The sequence below is a fragment of the Zingiber officinale genome, chromosome 2A, assembly GCF_018446385.1.
Source record: "Zingiber officinale cultivar Zhangliang chromosome 2A, Zo_v1.1, whole genome shotgun sequence".
NCBI lineage: Eukaryota > Viridiplantae > Streptophyta > Magnoliopsida > Zingiberales > Zingiberaceae > Zingiber > Zingiber officinale.
The window spans coordinates 115,232,631-115,253,171 of NC_055988.1; the positions used below are offsets into that span (position 1 = coordinate 115,232,631).

Below are 20,541 nucleotides of genomic sequence, written 5' to 3' on the forward strand. Positions count from 1 at the left end.
ATTCAGTTAATTGTTCTAATTTTTTTCTTTTTTTTCTTTTTTCACATCCAAAAATATGTTTTTTAGGTAACATATTATAATTCACAAAATCACAATTAAAAAGCTATAATTTAAATCAACTTAATCTGAGTATAAAAGGAATAATAGCACCTGGATTGAAATTATTTGTAGGCTTAGCACTTAGCAGCTTAAGCACCTCGCCTCGGACACGGTAGATTGTAGTAAAACACCTGTTATTAATTTAATAATTAAGTCAACATTAAATTCCAAATTTACAATTAATTAATTAACAAAAAATTCTTATTCTATGAACAGTTAACTAATTAACAAAAAAACCCTAGTACAACACCATGTAGAGTCTGTAGACTTGCAATCGTCGGCTCACAAGTCGCAACAGAGCGGAGCAGCCGTGTAGAGCAGAGGCAAAGGAGTGAAGGACTGAAGTAGCACTGGCACAGTCGCACACGGAGCAACGCCACAACCTCGCGGAGGCGGAGCGGCGGAGACAAGGAGTCAGTCACAGCTCATAGGCAGAGGTGAGAGAAGTGCAGTCGTGAGCCGGAGCGATTCGCTAGAGGAGAGGACTCATAGCCAAAGGAGTAGGCGAGCAGCTGAACAGAACAGGCCCTGGCAGCGGTAGGGAAGCGACGTTTTCTTCTTCAGCAGTTCAGCTCCTCCGATGCCGCTCGGTGCGCCGAGTAGTACGCCTCGTGCAGTCGTGCGGGGACAGTGTGTTTCCGGCAGTGGCGCGGGGGAGAGCGGAGTACCAGCGGAGAGGGTCCCTGCTACCCCTCTCCGTCGTGCGACCCTCCGATGCGCTCGGAGCAGTAGCCGCCGGCAGGCGGAGGTGAAGGAGAGTACGTAGTCTCGCAGCCGAACGGGGCGATTTCGCCAAAGGAGCAGCGCCGACGATGGATTTCGTGGAGCAGCAGCCGGTGGATGCAAAAAGCAAAAGGAAAGTAAAGCAGCAGCCGGCGGATGCAAAAAGCAAAAGGAAAGTAACACTTAACTTAATTACTAAACATATACTTATCTATAAATTTGGGCCCTGGGCTGACGCCCAGGACCGCCCGGCCTCTGGGCCGGGCCTGCCAATCCCTTGGTGCTAGGAGTGTCTGTTGCATTTAGGGCTTTCTCCTGAAGCGGAGCTCGGATAAAGAGCTCTTTCCTTTAGTCTAGCTCGTCACTCTTTTTTTTCTGTTGTTAGAGAGAATGACATAACTAATTGAATGAGTTCTTTTCCGTTTTCACATAATAATACTGATTATTAGCAATATTAATATCCAATTTGAACAAAGGGATGAGATTTTTAATACTTTACTATTATTTACCAAATGAACATTTTTTTTAAATACTTTACTAAAATATTTTTTTATATAAATTTAGATTTAGTCTCATATCTTTTTATTGATGTAGTTAATTTTATTTTATTTTTTACTTTCAGATTTTAATTATTGTTTATTACGCTTATAATTAGCTAATGAATTAGAAATATATAAATATATATAAATATAATTGTTTTGACATTGTTAAATACTTTTCAAAATGATTTTTCTATTAATTTAAGTTTAAGTTTATAGATTTTATTATTTTTCTTTTTTTACTAAATATGGGTTTTTTCCTTTTTAGAGAACTTTCTTACAAATAAGATTAGTCAAATTATCTATTCCCTGTTTAAGTACTATTTTTAGGGATATTTTTTTTAAAACAGAAAAATAGATTCAAAGATACTCTTTTAATTAAAAAAAATTACTCTTTAATCATATCCTTAGATTAACTGGACTATGGTAAATTAAAAACCTTTAATTTGTTTTAATTATTACATTTAGTATCATCTCAATATAATAATCAATATATAAAAGTCGTTTCTGATGATCAAAGCAACAAATCATCTCCTCTTATTGTAATACTAGTTGCAGAAACTCCATAACTCAACATGCAAACATTCTTGAACTGAGAAGATATATAAAAGAGAGGTCATCATTCGTTTCATTGGTATTGGCTCGCAAGCTTTCCCTCCTTGACAATGTAGTTTTGAGCTGGAAATTCCTCTCCTTTGAAGTACTTATCGAGTGTGTCTTTCACTCCATCCGCATATCTCAGCTGCACAATTTAGATAATTTAACCATGTTAATTAATCATCAAGTCCAACAAAATTTTCCAAGGAAAGAAGAAGCAAATTGAATGTGGCCGAAGAAATTGCCAAGAAAACCTACTTGACTGTTAATGGTGGTGCCAGATACATGGGGAGTCATTGCGTGGTTTGGCATGTACCGCCATGGATGATCTCTGGGAGCTGGCTGGGGATTCCAAACGTCGCCACTGTAACCTGAATGATCAGATCAAGATGGATGGATTCATTTATATAGCAATAAAATAAAAAAAATAATAAATTAAATCTTCTGATCTGATTCATTTTTTCAACGGATCGGATAGTTATCATATGAACCTGCAATGTGCCCACTAGAGCAAGCATCTACGACTGCTTGGGTGTCCATGATAGCAGCTCGAGCATTATTCACGATGAGAACTCCCTTCTTCAACTTCCCGATCCTCTCCTTATCAAACATTCCTCTGAAGGAAACAGAGAGAGCATTAATTTCTGGAGTCGTCGATCCAATGTCCGATCAGTCATCGAAGGAACAAAAAAAACTAAAAAAAATAAAAATGAGACCTGGTTTTCTCGGTAAGAGGCGTGTTTATGACGACGACGTCACACTTTGGGAGAATTACATCAAGATCTTCCTCAAACTTAGCTCCTGTCTCTTTCTCCAGTTCAGGTGAAATCGTGAGGCGGTCATGGTAAAGCAGATTGCAGTTGAAAGGCTTCAGGCGCTGAAGCAAAAGCTTCCCGATGCGCCCCGCCCCGATAATGCCGACAGTCTTACCCTCAAGATCGTAAGCCCTGTGCGCGATGCCCGCGACGTTCCAGTCACCGTCGATCACCTGACGATAACCAGGCAAGAAGTTCCGGACGAGGATGAGAATTCGCATCAATTCATCCTCTGCCACCGAGACAGCATTGCTTCCGCTGATTTCTACTACAGTGATTCCTGCGTCGGCTGCCGCTTTCAGATCGACGTGGTCCGAGCCAACCCCAGCGGTCAGAAGAAGTTGCAGGTTTTTGGCTTTCTTTATCTTCTCCGCGGTCACGTAAACCGGATGGAAGGGAGTCGTGATCAAAACATGCATGTCGTGAATGTGTTTCTCTAACTCTGCCATGAGAAAATAAAGCAGCTAAATTAAATTAGCCCAATATCCGTTCCAATTCGATGACTAACAATCAGAGAAATTTAGCATACGAACCGCAATTTGGGCCTTCTTTGTCATCAGTTACAATGTACTGGTGGCCTTTCGATTCTAGCCAGTCCCGAATGCCCAAGGCGGCTTCAGCGCACCCAACAAATTCAGGATTCAGGGAAGCGTACTGGTTGGCCTTGTAGAAAACGCCGACGATCTTCTTGCTGTCTGGCGAATTAGCCTGCAGTGCATGTACGGTTATGACAAAATATAATCAGATACATGCATGCCATGGTGTTATGGCGGCAAATTAAATAACCCGATCGAGTAGTGGGATTACATGGAGCGTCCTGGAGCCCGTTCCGTCGACTGTGGCTGCTGCAGCGCTGAGCGTCGCCATCTTCCTTAATTACCAGTGTAGCAATCGTGTACGAGGATAAGAGATATTGAGCGATGTGACGAAACGAAGCGGAGAGTCAATTTATAGAGAGAAAAAAAAAGACAAAAAGAAAGATAGAAGAGTACTAGTTGAGGACAATTGTGATTTGGAGAAACTCAAGGGGCGGCGAAGGAGGAAAGGTAAGTATTAATATATTATATATATACATTAATATAGTATTTATTAAATGAAATATAATTATTAATTTATTTTGGAAAGTTAATTTGGTTGGAAAATATTTAAAATTATTAATTAAAAAGAATTTTAATCAAAAACTCATTTTGACCGGTACTTCTAATTTTTTACCAACTAAATTAAATTTGGCTAATAATTTTTAATTTTTTATTTGTGGAATTTAGATTGGACTAATAATTTTTAATTTTTATATGTGAAAATTAAATTTGATCCATAATTTTTTTTAGTTTTTACTAGTTTGAAATTCTGCCCATGACGAATCAGTCATAGTCGGTCTCAAGTCCAGATAAAAGAAGAGAGTTATGTTAGGTTGCCAAACAACGTTAAATTATAATAGATGTTCAATGAATGGATCGATTAAACTATTGTGTGCTAATGCTAAGTGTTGGTGCAATCATGCCTTGGAAGTTTCAATGTGTTAACAATTGTTTAAGTTTAGGTTAATACGTTGGATCTAACATGCATTGTGAGTTTGCAGGAGAAGTTTCTTGCAGGTCGGAAGACCGGATGCAAGAATAGTCCAAGAAGGTCGAGGACCGGATTCTTGGCAAAAGAGTCCTTGCAGGTCAGAAGACCGGATGCAAGGCAAGAGAAGTTCCTGCAAGTCAGAAGGTTGGATGCGTGTTAAGCTCACTTAGCAAAAATCGATTGGTAAATCTATTTAGATATGACTGTGAGGCAGAATGCCTTTGAATCGATCAGCCGATCGATTGGAAGGAAGACAATCGATCGGCCGATCGATCATGAAGTTTCTGCGCAAAGCACATAATGCTTTTGGATCGATCAGCCGATCGATTAGGGTAATCCAATCGATCGAGCGATCGATCCAGGAAGCTTCTATGCGAAGCGCAGAATGCTTCTGGATCGATCAGCCGATCGACTAGGGTAATCCGATCGATCAGGGTAATCCGATCGATCGAGCGATCGATCCAGAGAATCGCTGCGCGAAGCACAGATTTCCCCTGAATCGATCAGCCGATCGATTGGAGTTACTCAATCGATCAGCCGATCGATTCACAGAGCCATTGTGACCCTGCGATCTCACGAGCAGGTGTCTGAATCGATTCAAACACTGCCCCCAATCGATTGGAGTTAAATGAAAGAATCTGCACCGTTGATCTTGACGTGATGACCTCCAACAGATACTTGTGAATCGATTGGGATATAAACCCAATCGATTCACGGCGACGATTATGTGAGAAACGACTAGTTTTCACGTCATTTAAAAGAGCTGGAAGAAAAAGAAACAGTAGATCTTAGAGAAAAACACTGTTCTATTGCTCTTGGTGATCAATCTTTGAAGTGCTCAAGATCTCTCAAGGAATTGAAAATGAAGCTCTCCATCTCCTCACGTTTTCAAGTTTCACGTTACAAGGAAGAAGCATTTCAAGTTTGTAATCCTTCTTTTCTTCTTTATTGTAGTGAGTGTGATCTTTTCTCTTAGAAAGGGAGGCTTGTAAGTCTTGTAAAGTTTCTCCACCTTCGGTGTTAGTCCGAGAAGGAGAAGTTTGATAGTGGAAGGGTGACGGTGGTATGGATCTTTGGAATAGTCACCTCCTTGAGGAGGTGGATACCAAGTAAATATAAGAGTTAGCATTGCCTTCAAGTGTCCGCTGCGAAAGATTAAATTGATCAAGAAAATGAAGTGAGTCATTCACCCCCCTCCCCCCCAACCGATCCTAACAAGTAGTATCAGAGCATTGATTTGCTTTTGAGGATTCATCGCCAAGAAAACATAAGTTAAAGAGCTACAAGATGTCATTGAAGGAGGGACATAGTACTTCACGACCACCATTCTATGAAGGCAGTAATTTTGCTTATTGGAAGAGCCGCATGGAGCATTATCTCATGACCAAAATTGACATGTGGTTCTCGATCACGGAGGGATTCACGGCGCCAACCAAAAATGGAAAGATGCTTGAATCATCAAGGTGGGCCGCTGAACAAAAATTGAAGGCTCAAGCAAATGCTAAGGCAATCGTGACTCTCTAGTGTGGGTTGAGTTCGGAACAACTTAATAAGGTTGGACCTTTCAAAAGCGCCAAGGATTTATGGGATAAGCTCATTGAGCTAAATGAAGGCACCAAGGATTCAAGAATTGCAAAGAGAGATCTTTTGATAAATCAACTTCAAAATTTCACAATGAAGGATGGAGAAACGGTAAGTTCACTACATGGGAGATTCAAGGAACTATTAAATGGTCTTCATTCAGTTGGAGAGAGTGTGGAGAACCGGGATCTCATAAGGTATGCCTTAAAATCTTTTCCAAAAAACTCATTATGGTCATCCATGGTGGATGCCTATAAGGTTTCAAGGGATTTGTCAATAGTAAAATTGGATGAATTTTTTTGTGAACTTGAATTGCATGAGCAAGCTAACACAAGCCACAAAGAGAAAGGTATAACCTTGGTTGCAGGTGAAAAGAGCAAAAAGAAGCACAAAGAAAAGAAGAAGGAGAAGAAGGAATCATCGTCAGAATCTGAGCGAGATAGTGATAGTGATGAAGAGTTATCATCAAGTGAAATGACAAACTTTGTTCGAAGAATGATGAGACATTCAAGGAAGTTTGACAAGAAGGATGTTAAAAAGATTTTCAATGATGAAAAGAGAAAAGGTAAATCTCTTGTGGATTCTAAGATTAAGACTGATGTAATTTGCTATGAATGCAAGCAAAAGGGGCACTACAAAACGGAGTGTCCAAAGTTGAGGAAGCAAGAGGAAAAGATCAAGAAAAAGAAGAAGGCTTTGAAAGCCACATGGGATGACTCATCGTCAAGCTCATCGGAAGAAGATGAAAGGAAGAGCTCAAAGCATATGACTCTCATGGCGTTAAGCCATGTTGAAGATAGTGAAGATGAAGATAGTCATGGAGAGGATGTGGAGTCTTCAAGTGAGTCATCATCTAGTGATGATGAGGTAATTTCTCCCAAGCTTGATAAGATGTATGCCACAATTACATGTTTAACCAATGCACTAGCTAAATCAAAAGGGAAGGTTAAAAAATTGCAAAATGAATTGAAATTACTTAAAAATGAAATTGTGTCATGTGAAATTTGCATGCTTCATGAAAACGACAAAAATGATTTTGATGATCTTAAAAAGGAAAATGCATTGTTGAAATTACAAGTTGATGATCTTAGAGGTGCTCTAGAAAAATTTACTTCAAGCTCAAAATATTTAGACATGATTCTAGGACCTCAAAGGGGTGTGTACAACAAAGCGGGACTAGATTTTAAATCACAAGATAAGGAAGTTAAATTCATGTCTCTAATTAGTAGAAATCATGCTTCAAGGGTTAAGTTTGTTCAAGCTTGGGTACCCAAGCAATTTGTTATTGATGCTACCAGACCCAAAGTTTGGGTACCAAAACATTTGGTTCATCGTGTGTAAACAGGCATGCGCCGAGGGGGAGCATCCAACAACATGGTTCGTAGATAGTGGATGCTCTAAGCATATGACGGGGGACTCTTCAAAATTTTCATCATTTAGACACAAAAGTAAAGGTACCGTTTCTGTTGGTAATAGTGGTGAATTAAAAGTTATAGGAATAGGAGATATTAGAATTTCTGAAAAATTTGTGATAAGAAATGTATTATTAGTGAAAGACATGGTCTTTAATCTTTTAAGTGTTAGTCAACTATGTGATTCGGGTTATGGAGTTAAGTTCAACTCATCTCAATGCCTAATCAAGCATAGTGAACTAAACACAAATACTCATAGGCCATAGAAGAGAAAATATTTATCAAGTTGAACTATTTGGTGCTACTAATGTTTTGCTAAGTGTCTCATGTCTAAAGAGGAGGAAACTTGGCTTTGGCACCGAAGACTTGCTCACACCAACATGAGGAATATCAAAAGACTTTCAAAGAAGGAGTTGGTGCAAGGATTGCCAAAGTTGAAGTTTCAAAAAGACAAAATATGTGATGCATGTCAAATAGGTAAGCAAACCAAAGCTACTCATAAAGGTAAAAACATAGTAAGTAGCTCAAGTTCTTTGGAGCTCATTCACATGGATTTATTTGATAGTAGTAGACATATTTCTTTAAATGGTAGTAGATATTACTTTGTGATTGTGGATGATTACACTAGATATACATGAGTGTTTTTCTTGAAACATAAGGATCAAACTCTAGATACCTTGATTGCTTTTTGTAATAGAATAGAAAATGAAAAGAGTCATAAGATAAACAAGCTAAGAAGTGATCATGGAGGTGAATTTGAAAATGATAGATTTACAAGTTTTTGTATGGAAAAAGGATATAAACATGAATTTTCCACCCCTAGGACTCCTCAACAAAATGGAGTTGTTGAGAGGAAAAATAGGGTTTTGCAAGAGGCCGCTCGGAGCATGTTAAATGAATATTCACTTCATAGTTTCCTATGGGCCGAAGCAATTAATACGACATGTTATGTGCAAAATCGAACATTAATCCATAGGTTTCTAGGAAAAATACCTCATGAGTTGTGGTTTGGTAAACCACCTACAATTAAGCATCTTAGAGTGTTTGGGTGTAAGGTCTATATTCTAAACACCAAAGATCATTTGGGGAAGTTCTCCACTAAGGCGGATGAGGGCATTCTTGTAGGCTACTCAAGTCACAGCAAGGCATATCGAATTTACAACAAAAGATCAAAATTAGTTGAAGAATCACTAAATGTTGTATTTGAAGAAAATCCTTCTTTGAACTCTACAAGAGCAAACGATGAAGAATTACAATTTGAGTTAGAGAAACTAACACTAAACGAAGTAAATCATCAAGGAAAAGAATACCAAGAGAGTGATGGTGAGAAAAATGAACCTTTGCCACTTGAACCCGAAGTTATAACAAATCAAGAATCAAGATCTACTAGGATTCATGTAAATCATCCCTTGGATCAAGTAGTAGGAGACATCACTCAAGGAGTGAGAACTCGATCTTACTTTAGAAATGAAGGAAGCCAAGTCGCCTTAATATCTCAAATAGAACAAAAAACCATTGATGATGCCTTGTTTGATCCAGAGTGGATTTTAGCAATGCAAGATGAACTATCTCAATTTGAAAGAAGTCAAGTTTGGGATTTAGTTCCTAGGCCTACTAACAAATCAATTATTGATACAAAATGGGTTTTTAGAAACAAACTTGATGATAAGGGAATAGTTGTGAGAAACAAAGCTAGATTGGTTGCTAGGGGTTTCAATCAAGTAGAAGGATTAGATTATGATGAAACTTATGCACCCGTAGCAAGATTGGAGTCTATTAGGATGATGTTGGCCTTTGCCGCCCACAAGGAGTTCAAGTTGTACCAAATGGATGTAAAATCAGTATTTTTAAATGGTGTTATAAAAGAAGAAGTATATGTTGAGCAACCACCGGGATTTGAGAATTTGGAGTGTCCAAACCATGTATATAAACTTAAAAAGGCCTTATATGAGCTAAACCAAGCTTCCCGAGCTTAGTATGAACAATTGTCAACATTTCTAGTATCAAAAGGATTTCATAGAGGGAAAATTGATCCCACGTTATGTTGGATCGAGACGCGCTAGAGGGGGGGTGAATAGCGCTCGTGGCTATTTCGATTTTCGAATCTTGAAAACTATCGGAGTTAAAACGCAGCGGAATAAAAAGGCAAACACACAAACACAGAGGAATTTACTTCGTTCGGAGCCTAAGGCGACTCCTACTCGAAGGCCCGCGATCCTTGATCGCTTCCGGTGGGCAACAACTATAAGTTCGTTAAAAGTACAATAAAAGATTTACAATTGTAAGAACCAAAGTAAACTATACCGACAATAACAGAATCGAAACTGATGCTCCAGGTCGTCGGTATGTCGCAACAGCACCTCGAAATGATCTTGTTAGTAGCACGTTGAAGAGAGGAAGCCTGGAAGTTGTTGTTTTGAAGTGCTGGTCGAAACCCCCTTATAAAGGATGTTCAAGGCGCCTTGAAGGCTGTTCAAGGCGCCTCCATGCTGCCTAGTCTTCCGCGTGGATCATATCTGAACTGGTCGAACTTCATCCCTTGGAGGCGCCTTATACCCTGCTCAAGGCGCCTTCCAACGCGCCTTATACTCCCTTCAAGGCGCCTTCGATGAACTTTCGCAGCCAGCTCAGCTTTTGCACCCGAGGCGCCTCCAAGCTCCATGGAGGCGCCTCGGACACTGTTCATCCGAGGCTTTAGGTTGCTCCTTTGCACCTGCAAGATACGTTAGTCCCAAACAATATCCTGCAACACAAAGTTAGCACAATAAACACGATAAATGAAGTATAGACAGTCTCCGGACTGTTCGAGTCTGACTTCGGGTTTCCGACCGGAAACCCTAGGTCATAGGGGGTTTCCTCCAGATCGACTGGACTTTTGCTCAGCACTCGACACTTCCGGACTTTCTGCTGGACATCCGCTTCCCGGCCAGTCCAGTCTTTCACCTGGTTCGCGACACCAGGACTTTCGACCTAGGGTTACCACCCCCTAGGACTTTTGCCTGAAGCCATCGACCTGCCAAGACTTTCCGCATAGGGTTACCACCCCCTATGACCTAGGGTTACCACCCCCTAGGGTTTTTCCTTTTGCCTAACTGCAGCTAGGACTTTTCTCTACCTAGGGTTACCGCCCCCTAGGACCTAGGGTTACCGCCCCCTAGGACCTAGGGTTACCACCCCCTAGGACTTTCACCTTTGCCTAACCGCAGTTAAGACTTTCCTGAAACACTCATTCAACATGTTAGATAACAACAACCCTTAACTTTGAATCCTTTGCCATTATCAAAACTCAGGTTCGATCGTCGGATGCTTCCCGCACCAACACATTATTCTTAAAAATAGTGGTAATGACACAAGTATATGTAGATGACATTATTTATGGCTCCACAAATAAAGACTTTTTAAATGACTTCATTAGTCACATGGAGAGTGAGTTTGAAATGAGTTTGGTTGGCAAGTTAACAATTTTTTTAGGGTTACAAATCAAGCAAACAAAAGAGGGCATTTACATTTACTCCCATGGCCACTAGTACTAAATTGGATAAAGACATTAAGGGGAAAGAGGTTGACTCCAAGGTGTATCGTAGTGCTATAGGAAGTCTTCTCTATCTTACGGCTAGTAGACCCTGCCGTAGGAATGTGTGCAATGTATCAATCTTGCACCAAGGAGTCACATTTGAGTGCCGTTAAGCGAATTCTCCGATATCTTAAGGGAACTCAAAATGTTGGTCTTTGGTATCCTAGAACCGAATCTTTTGACCTAGTGGGCTATACCGATTCCGATTATGCCGGATGCAAATTGGATCGCAAAAGTACTAGTGGTAGTTGTCAATTTCTAGGATCTTCTTTAGTAAGTTGGTCAAGTAGAAAATAACATTGTGTAGCTCTCTCCACAACCGAAGCGGAATATATTGCCATGGGAGAGTGTGTATCACAATTATTATGGATGACTCATACTCTAGAGGACTATAAGCTTACCTACAACAATGTTCAAGTTCTTTGTGATAATGTGAGTACGATCAACTTGACCAAAAATCCCGTCCATCATTCAAGAACGAAACATATAGAGGTTAAACATCATTTTATTCGTGATCATATGACTCGAGGTGACATCATTTTAAATTTTGTTCAGTCAAAATCAAACTTAGCGGATATCTTCACTAAACCTCTTCCCGAAGTTGAATTTAGCTTTCTTAGAAGGGAATTGGGAATGTGTTGTATTGATTAAATCACTTCCTCCATGATCACTTTATAGGTAAAACGTTTTAAGTTCTTTTCACCTTAATTTTGCCTCTCACAAAAATCTAGAATTGTCCTCTTAATATAATTTAGATGGGGGTGAGAGGTTAGAGACATTTATCTTGGTCATAATGCTTGTTATGATGCATTATTTTGGTTAAGAAAAATGGTTTTCATATGAATTATTCATTTGTTCAATCATAGGGAAAGCAAGTGTACAAATCATGTGCACGTTGCCCTACGATTATGATTGGAAATTTTAAATTTACCATATGTGTAAAATTTATTTTTGAAACCTTGGGTGAAGTTTGTTATTGGATGGGAGTTATCATTGAACAATTATATACGTACTTACTCAAATCATTGAAGTTTTCGACAACCTTTAATTTTGTGCAAGTCTTCGCTAAGAAGAGTCAAATCTTGTCAAATTTTATTTTTCCTTGATAATATGAGATATGTATAGTGTCTACACAAAATTTCATGATTTTTAGGGTAGTGTACATTGGTTTGTGCATTTCCAAAACTTGGTTCTGAAAGTTTTCGAAAGTGCAGTAATATCAGACCTCCCAATCGATCGGTTAATCGATTGAGAGGCTTGCGTTTCACCACAGAGAGCATCTGAATCGATCAATGGATCGATTCAGAGCGTTTCGATCGATCAATGGATCGATTGGAATGTGTTTGCGATTTTCCAGAGGGCATCTAAATCGATCAATGGATCGATTCAGAGCGTTTGAATCGATCAATGGATCGATTGAGACACATGTTCAATTCGCGTCATGAATCGATCGACCGATTGATTCACTTGTTCTCAATCGATCGGTCGATCGATTGGGAATTTAAAACCCATCTTAAATCCCGATTAACCTAGGTTTTCTCTCACTCCACCTCTTGTCTCTCCCGATTAACCCATCTTAAATTGATCAAGAAAACGAAGTGACCCATTCACCCCCCCTCTAGCTCAACCGATCCTAACACTAAGTTGTTTCTCGGAAGAAACGCGTTATAAGATCCGACTGTAATGTATCGATAAGGACCGCTACATCTCTAGAATAATTATGAAAGATTGATTTATGATTTTACTGACAAAAATGTAAGAAGATCAATTTTTTATAATTAATTATAATAGTTCTTTTCCATTTTCACATAATAATACTGATTATTTCACATAATAATACTGATTATTAGCAATATGAATATTCAATTTGAACAAAGGCTGAGATTTTTAATACTTTACTATTATTTACCACATGAACATTTTTTTTAAATACTTTACTAAAATAATTTTTTTTATATAAATTTAGATTTAGGCTCATCTTTTTATTGATGTAGTTAATTTTATTTTATTTTTTACTTTCAGATTTTAATTATTGTTTATTACGCTTAAAATTAGCTAATGAATTAGAAATATATAAACATATATAAATATAATTGTTTTGACATTGTTAAATACTTTTCAAAATGGTTTTTCTATTAATTTAAGTTTAAGTTTATAGATTTAATTATTTTTCTTTTTTTTTACAAAATATGGGGGTTTTCCTTTTAGAGAACTTTCTTACAAATAAGATTAGTCAAATGATCTATTCCCCTGTTTAACTACTATTTTTAGGGATATATTTTTTTAAAACAGAAAAATAGATTCAAAGATACTCTTTTAATTAAAAAAAAATTCTCTTTAATCATATCCTTAGATTAACTGGACTATGGTAAATTAAAAACCTTTAATATGTTTTAATTATTACATTTAGTATCATCTTAATATAATAATCAATATATAAAAGTCGTTTCTGGTCAAGAGTAACGATCAAAGCAACAAATCATCTCCTCTTATTTTAATACTAATTGCAGAAACTCCATAACTCAACATGCAAACATTCTTGAACTGAGAAGATATATAAAAGAGAGGTCATCATTCGTTTCATTGGTATTGGCTCGCAAGCTTTCCCTCCTTGACAATGTAGTTTTGAGCTGGAAATTCCTCTCCTTTGAAGTACTTATCGAGTGTGTCTTTCACTCCATCCGCATATCTCAGCTGCACAATTTAGATAATTTAACCATGTTAATTAATCTTCAAGTCCAACAAAATTTTCCAAGGAAAGAAGAAGCAAATTGAATGTGGCCGACGAAACTGCCAAGAAAACCTACTTGACTGTTAATGGTGGTGCCAGATACATGGGGAGTCATTGCGTGGTTTGGCATGTACCGCCATGGATGATCTCTGGGAGCTGGCTGGGGATTCCAAACGTCTCCACTGTAACCCGAATGATCAGAGCAAGATGGATGGATTCATTTATTTAGCAATAAAATAAAAAAAATTAAATCTTCTGATCTGATTCATTTTTTCAACGGATCGGATAGTTATCATATGAACCTGCAATGTGCCCACTAGAGCAAGCATCTACGACTGCTTGGGTGTCCATGATAGCAGCTCGAGCATTATTCACGATGAGAACTCCCTTCTTCAACTTCCCGATCCTCTCCTTATCAAACATTCCTCTGAAGGAAACAGAGAGAGCATTAATTTCTGGAGTCGTCGATCCAATGTCCGATCAGTCATCGGAAGGAACAAAAAAAACTAAAAAAAATAAAAATGAGACCTGGTTTTCTCGGTAAGAGGCGTGTTTATGACGACGACGTCACACTTTGGGAGAATTACATCAAGATCTTCCTCAAACTTAGCTCCTGTCTCTTTCTCCAGTTCAGGTGAAATCGTGAGGCGGTCATGGTAAAGCAGATTGCAGTTGAAAGGCTTCAGGCGCTGAAGCAAAAGCTTCCCGATGCGCCCCGCCCCGATAATGCCGACAGTCTTACCCTCAAGATCGTAAGCCCTGTGCGCGATGCCCGCGACGTTCCAGTCACCGTCGATCACCTGACGATAACCAGGCAAGAAGTTCCGGACGAGGATGAGAATTCGCATCAATTCATCCTCTGCCACCGAGACAGCATTGCTTCCGCTGATTTCTACTACAGTGATTCCTGCGTCGGCTGCCGCTTTCAGATCGACGTGGTCCGAGCCAACCCCAGCGGTCAGAAGAAGTTGCAGGTTTTTGGCTTTCTTTATCTTCTCCGCGGTCACGTAAACCGGATGGAAGGGAGTCGTGATCAAAACATGCATGTCGTGAATGTGTTTCTCTAACTCTGCCATGAGAAAATAAAGCAGCTAAATTAAATTAGCCCAATATCCGTTCCAATTCGATGACTAACAATCAGAGAAATTTAGCATACGAACCGCAATTTGGGCCTTCTTTGTCATCAGTTACAATGTACTGGTGGCCTTTCGATTCTAGCCAGTCCCGAATGCCCAAGGCGGCTTCAGCGCACCCAACAAATTCAGGATTCAGGGAAGCGTACTGGTTGGCCTTGTAGAAAACGCCGACGATCTTCTTGCTGTCTGGCGAATTAGCCTGCAGTGCATGTACGGTTATGACAAAATATAATCAGATACATGCATGCCATGGTGTTATGGCGGCAAATTAAATAACCCGATCGAGTAGTGGGATTACATGGAGCGTCCTGGAGCCCGTTCCGTCGACTGTGGCTGCTGCAGCGCTGAGCGTCGCCATCTTCCTTAATTACCAGTGTAGCAATCGTGTACGAGGATAAGAGATATTGAGCGATGTGACGAAACGAAGCGGAGAGTCAATTTATAGAGAGAAAAAAAAAGACAAAAAGAAAGATAGAAGAGTACTAGTTGAGGACAATTGTGATTTGGAGAAACTCAAGGGGCGGCGAAGGAGGAAAGGTAAGTATTAATATATTATATATATACATAAATATAGTATTTATTAAATGAAATATAATTATTAATTTATTTTGGAAAGTTAATTTGGTTGGAAAATATTTAAATTATTAATTAAAATGAATTTTAATCAAAAAGTTATTTTGATCGGTATTTCTAATTTTTTACTAACTAAATTAAATTTGACTAATAATGTTTAATTTTTTATTTGTGGAATTTAGATTGGACTAATAATTTTTAATTTTTATAGGTGAAAATTAAATTTGATCCATAATTTCTTTTAGTTTTTACTAGTTTGAAATTCTGTCCATGACGCATCAGTCATAGTCGGTCTCAAGCCCAACCCAGATAAAAGAAGAGGGTTATGTTAGGTTGTCAAGCAGCGTTGAATTATAATTGATGTTCAATGAATGGATCAATTAAACTATTGTGTGCGAATGCTAAGTTGTTATTCGGAAGAAACGCGTAACAGGATCCGATTGTAATGTATCGGTAAGGACCGTTACATTTTTAGAGTAATTATAAAAGATTGATGTATGATTTTACAGATAAAAATGTAAGAAGATCAATTTTATATAATTAATTGTAATGGCTCACGTGGCACTAGCCATAACATAACGATCATCAATTGGCGTCATAAAAGATAATGGGACCTGACCCCATGACATGAAAAAAGGTCGGGACCCTTTCTTGCTTACATTGAATGAGACCAATCCCTTGGTGCTGGGAGTGTCTGTTGCATTTAGGGCTTTCTCCTGGAGTGGAGCTCGGGTAAAGAGCTCTTTCCTTTATAGTCTAGCTCGTCACTCTTTTCTTTCTGTTGTTAGAGAGAATGTCATAACTAATCGAATGAGTTCTTTTCCGTTTTCATATAATAATACTGATTATTAGCAATATGAATATCCAATTTGAACAAAGGGATGAGAATTTTAATACTTTACTGTCATGCCCCCAGGTAGTCCATGCTAGAGAAAATTTCGACAGCATCTCCCCTGTACGGGTGACAATATGAAATTTTCTATAATGCCCTCAGGGTCACATATTCATCGGCCAACACGACCGGAATAATAACAGTATAAATATAACAACCATCCACGCAGTTTATAATGAAAACTACACATAAGCACAGATAAGAAAAACATCGCAAAAACTCCTACTCAACTACACCCATAAAGCACAAAACCGATATCCTACTCAACTACACTCATAAAGCACAAAACCGATATCATCCAAATATAAATCCATCGATAACAAACATACAAGATCCAGATGTCAAGCTATAAGTATGAAAAGCAAAGTCTAACACAATAAGTAAAACCCAAACTGTGCGAACTCGTCGCGACGCGCAATGGTGGGGGACTAGCAACTGGAACTCCTCCGGACAACCTCAACCTGAAAAGAATAATAACGGGGTGTGAGTCCAACACTCAGCGAATATCTAGTTGACATGCATAGTAAACTATAATAAATAACCATAACTATGCATACAGTCTCCTAATATAACATATAGAAAAATGCAGAACAGAAAGATAAGGAGTAACTGTACTAACCAGAACCTGGGTATAAGGGTATCAAGACCGTCAAACCCAAAGTATCATAAAACCTGTATGCATGTCAAACAATGCATCCATCCAATATGCAGCATATAAAGTGCAACAACCACCAGCAATAAATGTAAATAATGCATATGACGCCAATAACATGTCCTGGTCACCCCTACTGCCAGTCAGCCATCTCACACACGATGGTGAGACCGAGTGGGTAGGGCTGTGACAACCGTGCACTCTGTCGTCACTGCTCCTGATGAGTGACCGAGTGGACGGGATGCTGTCGGAGTACACATATCCTCCTACCTCAAACATAGTGAGGGAACGCAATGCTCTCATCTCCCGGTACGCGATGACGGGGAGGGATCCCTGCCGGCTACCACGTTGCGTCACACTACCCATGAGCGGACCAACGGAGCCAAACAGAGCAACCTGCTGCACACACCCTGCCTGAATAAAAACCACTAACCCATGAGTGGTTGTGTGTGCAGATCCATGTAACTGGCGATACGCTCAACAATAATGGAGCTGTCAACCGCTCAGCATGCAATCATGCAAGATGGTGCATGTCACTAAGCCAGAAAATATCCTAATCCTATCCCTCTCTATACAATGTGCACCAAGATATGAGGATCAAATAGTATGATCTAGGTACACATGTCAAGTAGGGTATCTAACTAGTCCAGTATATCATAGAGCATGTCATGTCACTACTCTATAACATAAAGGTAATAAACAGATAACAAACAATACATGCTCGAAAGTAAATAGTGACATGCCAATGCAAATATAATCATAATTATTACTACTTGTTAAGATCTACTAAACATATCAACAAGACGTATCAAAATAGATAGGTCAAGGTACCCGCCTCAAATAGAAGGATCCAATCCAATCCAAATCTGACGTCGAGATGCTCGTCCCGAATTAGAGTCCTGCGTCAAACAACATATAAATATTTTATTTAGCTAGATTCATAAAATAGCTAAAATAAAATCCCTAAGACTAATTTAGGGTAAACCCTAATCACCTCACGATTGACCTACCTAAATTAAATCAAATGGTTAATTAGGATTAATTACCCTAATCCCAATCAATCCATTAGCTTAGAAATCCAAACCTAAATCCACTACACATAAACAACTAATTAAAAGTAAAACATGATGTACCACATGTTCTAATATAATTAACCAACCATACTAACCATCTAATAATTCAATTTATCCCTAATTCGATACATAAACCATACCTCAAGCTCAGCCAAAATGTGTACTGCCTGAAGGAGGTCCTGTCGAATCCAAGGTGCTGCTGGATCAAAGAGCAACCCACAATATTGTTAGTTAGAGCCCTAGAGCCAATCATTTGATGATTGTTGTATGGACTCGTTGTATCATATTCTTATGTATATAAAGACATTTGTTTATGGTTATTATACTTACTTGTATTGGTGCCAAATAACTAAGTATAATAGCGTCCTTGAGTAGAAGGTTCTTACCTATATCAATCAATTGGTTGAATCGATAGTGAGATGATATAGGGAAAACTACTCTTAATCATTCCTAGTCAAGTATTACATTCAAGGACAATGTTAATGCGACGAGACTAGCATGTAGGTCAACTCAATGACTTGATCTCACAAGTCATGGATATGGAGATATCAAGTTGACACATGGGTATGCATTGGAGAATGTATACTGAATGACCCGCCATGAGAAAGTATCATGGATCGTTATATGAGTGTCATATACTTTCTCATGTGGCTATTAGTATGATTATTAGTCCTTGGACCTGAAATCACATGGTTCCCTACATAAGGAGTTGCATACTTTGGCTTCGTCAAACGTCACCCGTAATTGGGTGGACTATAAAGGCGATTACTGGGTATGTAACAAATTATGCGGAGGGATGTGAGTGATGTAGATGAGATCTATCCCTCCTATATGACGGGAGTGACATCGATATTTTTGATAGAGTGAGACCACTAAGTGCATGGCCATGCCCAAATGAGTCAATATGAGATGTTGAGCTCATTTGATTGAGTGAGTCTACTTGGGATTCAAGATTTAGATTGATTAAAGGATGACACGGTCTATGCCTCACATTGATCAATCTAGATGTCTAGGATAGAAGGACACTTGTCATATATTATGAAGAGTCACAATTAGTAGTCACAAGGTGATGTTGGATCTCAACATTCTTATAACTAGGGTAGTAATGATATGTTGCTAGATACCGCTCATTACTTATGCTTCTAAATGGGTTTAGGAGCATTGCCAATGTTATAAGAACCTATAGGGTCACACACAAAGGGTAATTAGATGGAGATTAGGTTCATTTGATGAATCTAAAGGATTAGGTCCATGTGATGAACCAAATTGGATTAAGAGTAATCCAAATTAGGCTAATTGAGTTGGACTTAATTTGGTTCATGTGTTAGATGAGTCTAATTTGGACTTAGACTCATTGAGTCAATTTAATTCAATGAATAGAGATTCATTAAATTAAAATTGACTTGAACCAATGGTTAGATTTGATCAACCATGGGAGAGAAATGGTCAAGTTTGACTTGACTTGAGAGGAAGATGAAAGATCAAGTTTGACTTGACCATTGCCACCTCATTTGTGAGTTGGCATTAAGTGGGCTAATGATGATGTGCCACATCATCAAGATTAGCACATGTGTGTGCCACATCATGAGGGAGATCAAGAGTTATGACTCTTGATATCCCATGGAGTATAAAACTCCTCCTTTAGTGGCCAACCACATTCAAGGGTGTTGAATGTGTTTGTGTGCTTATTGTAACTCAAATCTTCTTCCTCAAGCTCTCTCTTCTCTCCCTCTCCTCCACCTTGGCCGAACCTTTCAAAGGTGCTGGCACACCTTTTGTTTGGTTTCTCCATCTCTTGCTTGTGTAGATACACATAGAGGAGTATCTATTTTGATACTTTCGAGATCCGGCGAACCTTGGACGAGCGGGATTAGCGAAGGGCATCGCATCAAGGGTAAATCTCTCCTTTGTAGATCTAGTTTAGATCTAGGCTAGAAACTCGTACTCGAAGTTTTACGTAAATTTATTTCTTCGCACGGATCACGTGGCGGGGTTTCGGGGTTTTCGCAACGCAAAAAGCGGTTTTTACGACCCAAAAAATCCAACAGTGGTATCAGAGCCACGTGCGAAGCGTGTATGTGTTTTATTTGTATTTTTATGAAAAATATCAGTTCTGTAACTTTCTGTAAATTTATGATTTTTATGTATTTTATGGGTATTTTTCTCGTTGAAGCGAAACAACTAGTGTTTGAACACTTGTAGGCTTCGACTATCGAGAAACACCTTCCAAATCGACAAGGTCTCGCCCAAAATGATTTGGGACAGCGGGCTAAGGCGCTGTAGGATCGCTTAGGAACACTTGCGATGGTTATATCGCAAGTAGGGGTACTGCCCCTAACCCCGCAAGGGGCTTCGTTCCGCGATCGCGCCCGAAAATTGCTAATTGGGACCGCTGGGAAGTTGCGATTCATAAAATCATAAAAATATTAGAAAAATTACAGAAATTTATGGAAATTACATAATTTAGAATTATGTATCATTTTGTGATGGTCATGGCCCAAAGAACCCAATTTGGTTGGAAATATGTGTTGTAATTCATAATATGACATGCACGCCATTTTGTGTGTTTGTGCGT

General features: G+C 38.9%; 2 protein-coding genes across 3 annotated transcripts; both read right to left on the reverse strand.

The window, feature by feature from the left end:
• Positions 1–1,877: 1,877 nt before the first annotated feature.
• Positions 1,878–3,695, reverse strand: LOC122041986 (formate dehydrogenase 1, mitochondrial-like). The gene is made up of 6 exons (XM_042601892.1): positions 3,581–3,695; positions 3,307–3,481; positions 2,675–3,215; positions 2,450–2,574; positions 2,217–2,329; positions 1,878–2,103 (listed from the first exon to the last, which is right to left on the reverse strand). Exons 1-6 carry the CDS (start codon positions 3,638–3,640, stop codon positions 1,990–1,992), a joined length of 1,128 nt encoding a protein of 375 aa, XP_042457826.1. The 5' UTR covers positions 3,641–3,695; the 3' UTR covers positions 1,878–1,989.
• Positions 3,696–13,375: 9,680 nt separating this feature from the next.
• LOC122041989 (formate dehydrogenase 1, mitochondrial-like) lies at positions 13,376–15,189 on the reverse strand. Of its 2 annotated transcripts, none has more exons than XM_042601897.1 (6): positions 15,075–15,189; positions 14,801–14,975; positions 14,169–14,709; positions 13,948–14,067; positions 13,717–13,834; positions 13,376–13,603 (listed from the first exon to the last, which is right to left on the reverse strand). In XM_042601897.1, the coding sequence occupies exons 1-6, from the start codon at positions 15,132–15,134 to the stop codon at positions 13,490–13,492; spliced, it is 1,128 nt and encodes a 375-aa protein (XP_042457831.1). In that variant the 5' UTR covers positions 15,135–15,189; the 3' UTR covers positions 13,376–13,489. The 2 variants fall into 2 exon arrangements, with proteins under 2 accessions (XP_042457831.1, XP_042457830.1); XM_042601896.1 differs by having other exon boundaries at positions 13,717–13,822; positions 13,943–14,067.
• Between the last annotated feature and the right edge of the window lie 5,352 nt (positions 15,190–20,541).

What these genes read in the sequence shown, in the direction of transcription:
- LOC122041986 (XM_042601892.1), bottom strand. Translation starts at nt 3,640, where the DNA reads ATGGCGACGCTCAGCGCTGCAGCAGCCACAGTCGACGGAACGGGCTCC. An exon ending in CGGGCTCCAGGACGCTCCAT is followed by an intron (nt 3,482 to 3,580) that starts GTAATCCCACTA and finishes CATGCACTGCAG; the next exon opens with GCTAATTCGCCAGACAGCAA. An exon ending in CTCTAGTGGGCACATTGCAG is followed by an intron (nt 2,330 to 2,449) that starts GTTCATATGATA and finishes CTGATCATTCAG; the next exon opens with GTTACAGTGGCGACGTTTGG.
- LOC122041989 (XM_042601897.1), bottom strand. Translation starts at nt 15,134, where the DNA reads ATGGCGACGCTCAGCGCTGCAGCAGCCACAGTCGACGGAACGGGCTCC. An exon ending in CAAAGAAGGCCCAAATTGCG is followed by an intron (nt 14,710 to 14,800) that starts GTTCGTATGCTA and finishes TTCTCATGGCAG; the next exon opens with AGTTAGAGAAACACATTCAC. An exon ending in GCACCACCATTAACAGTCAA is followed by an intron (nt 13,604 to 13,716) that starts GTAGGTTTTCTT and finishes TAAATTGTGCAG; the next exon opens with CTGAGATATGCGGATGGAGT.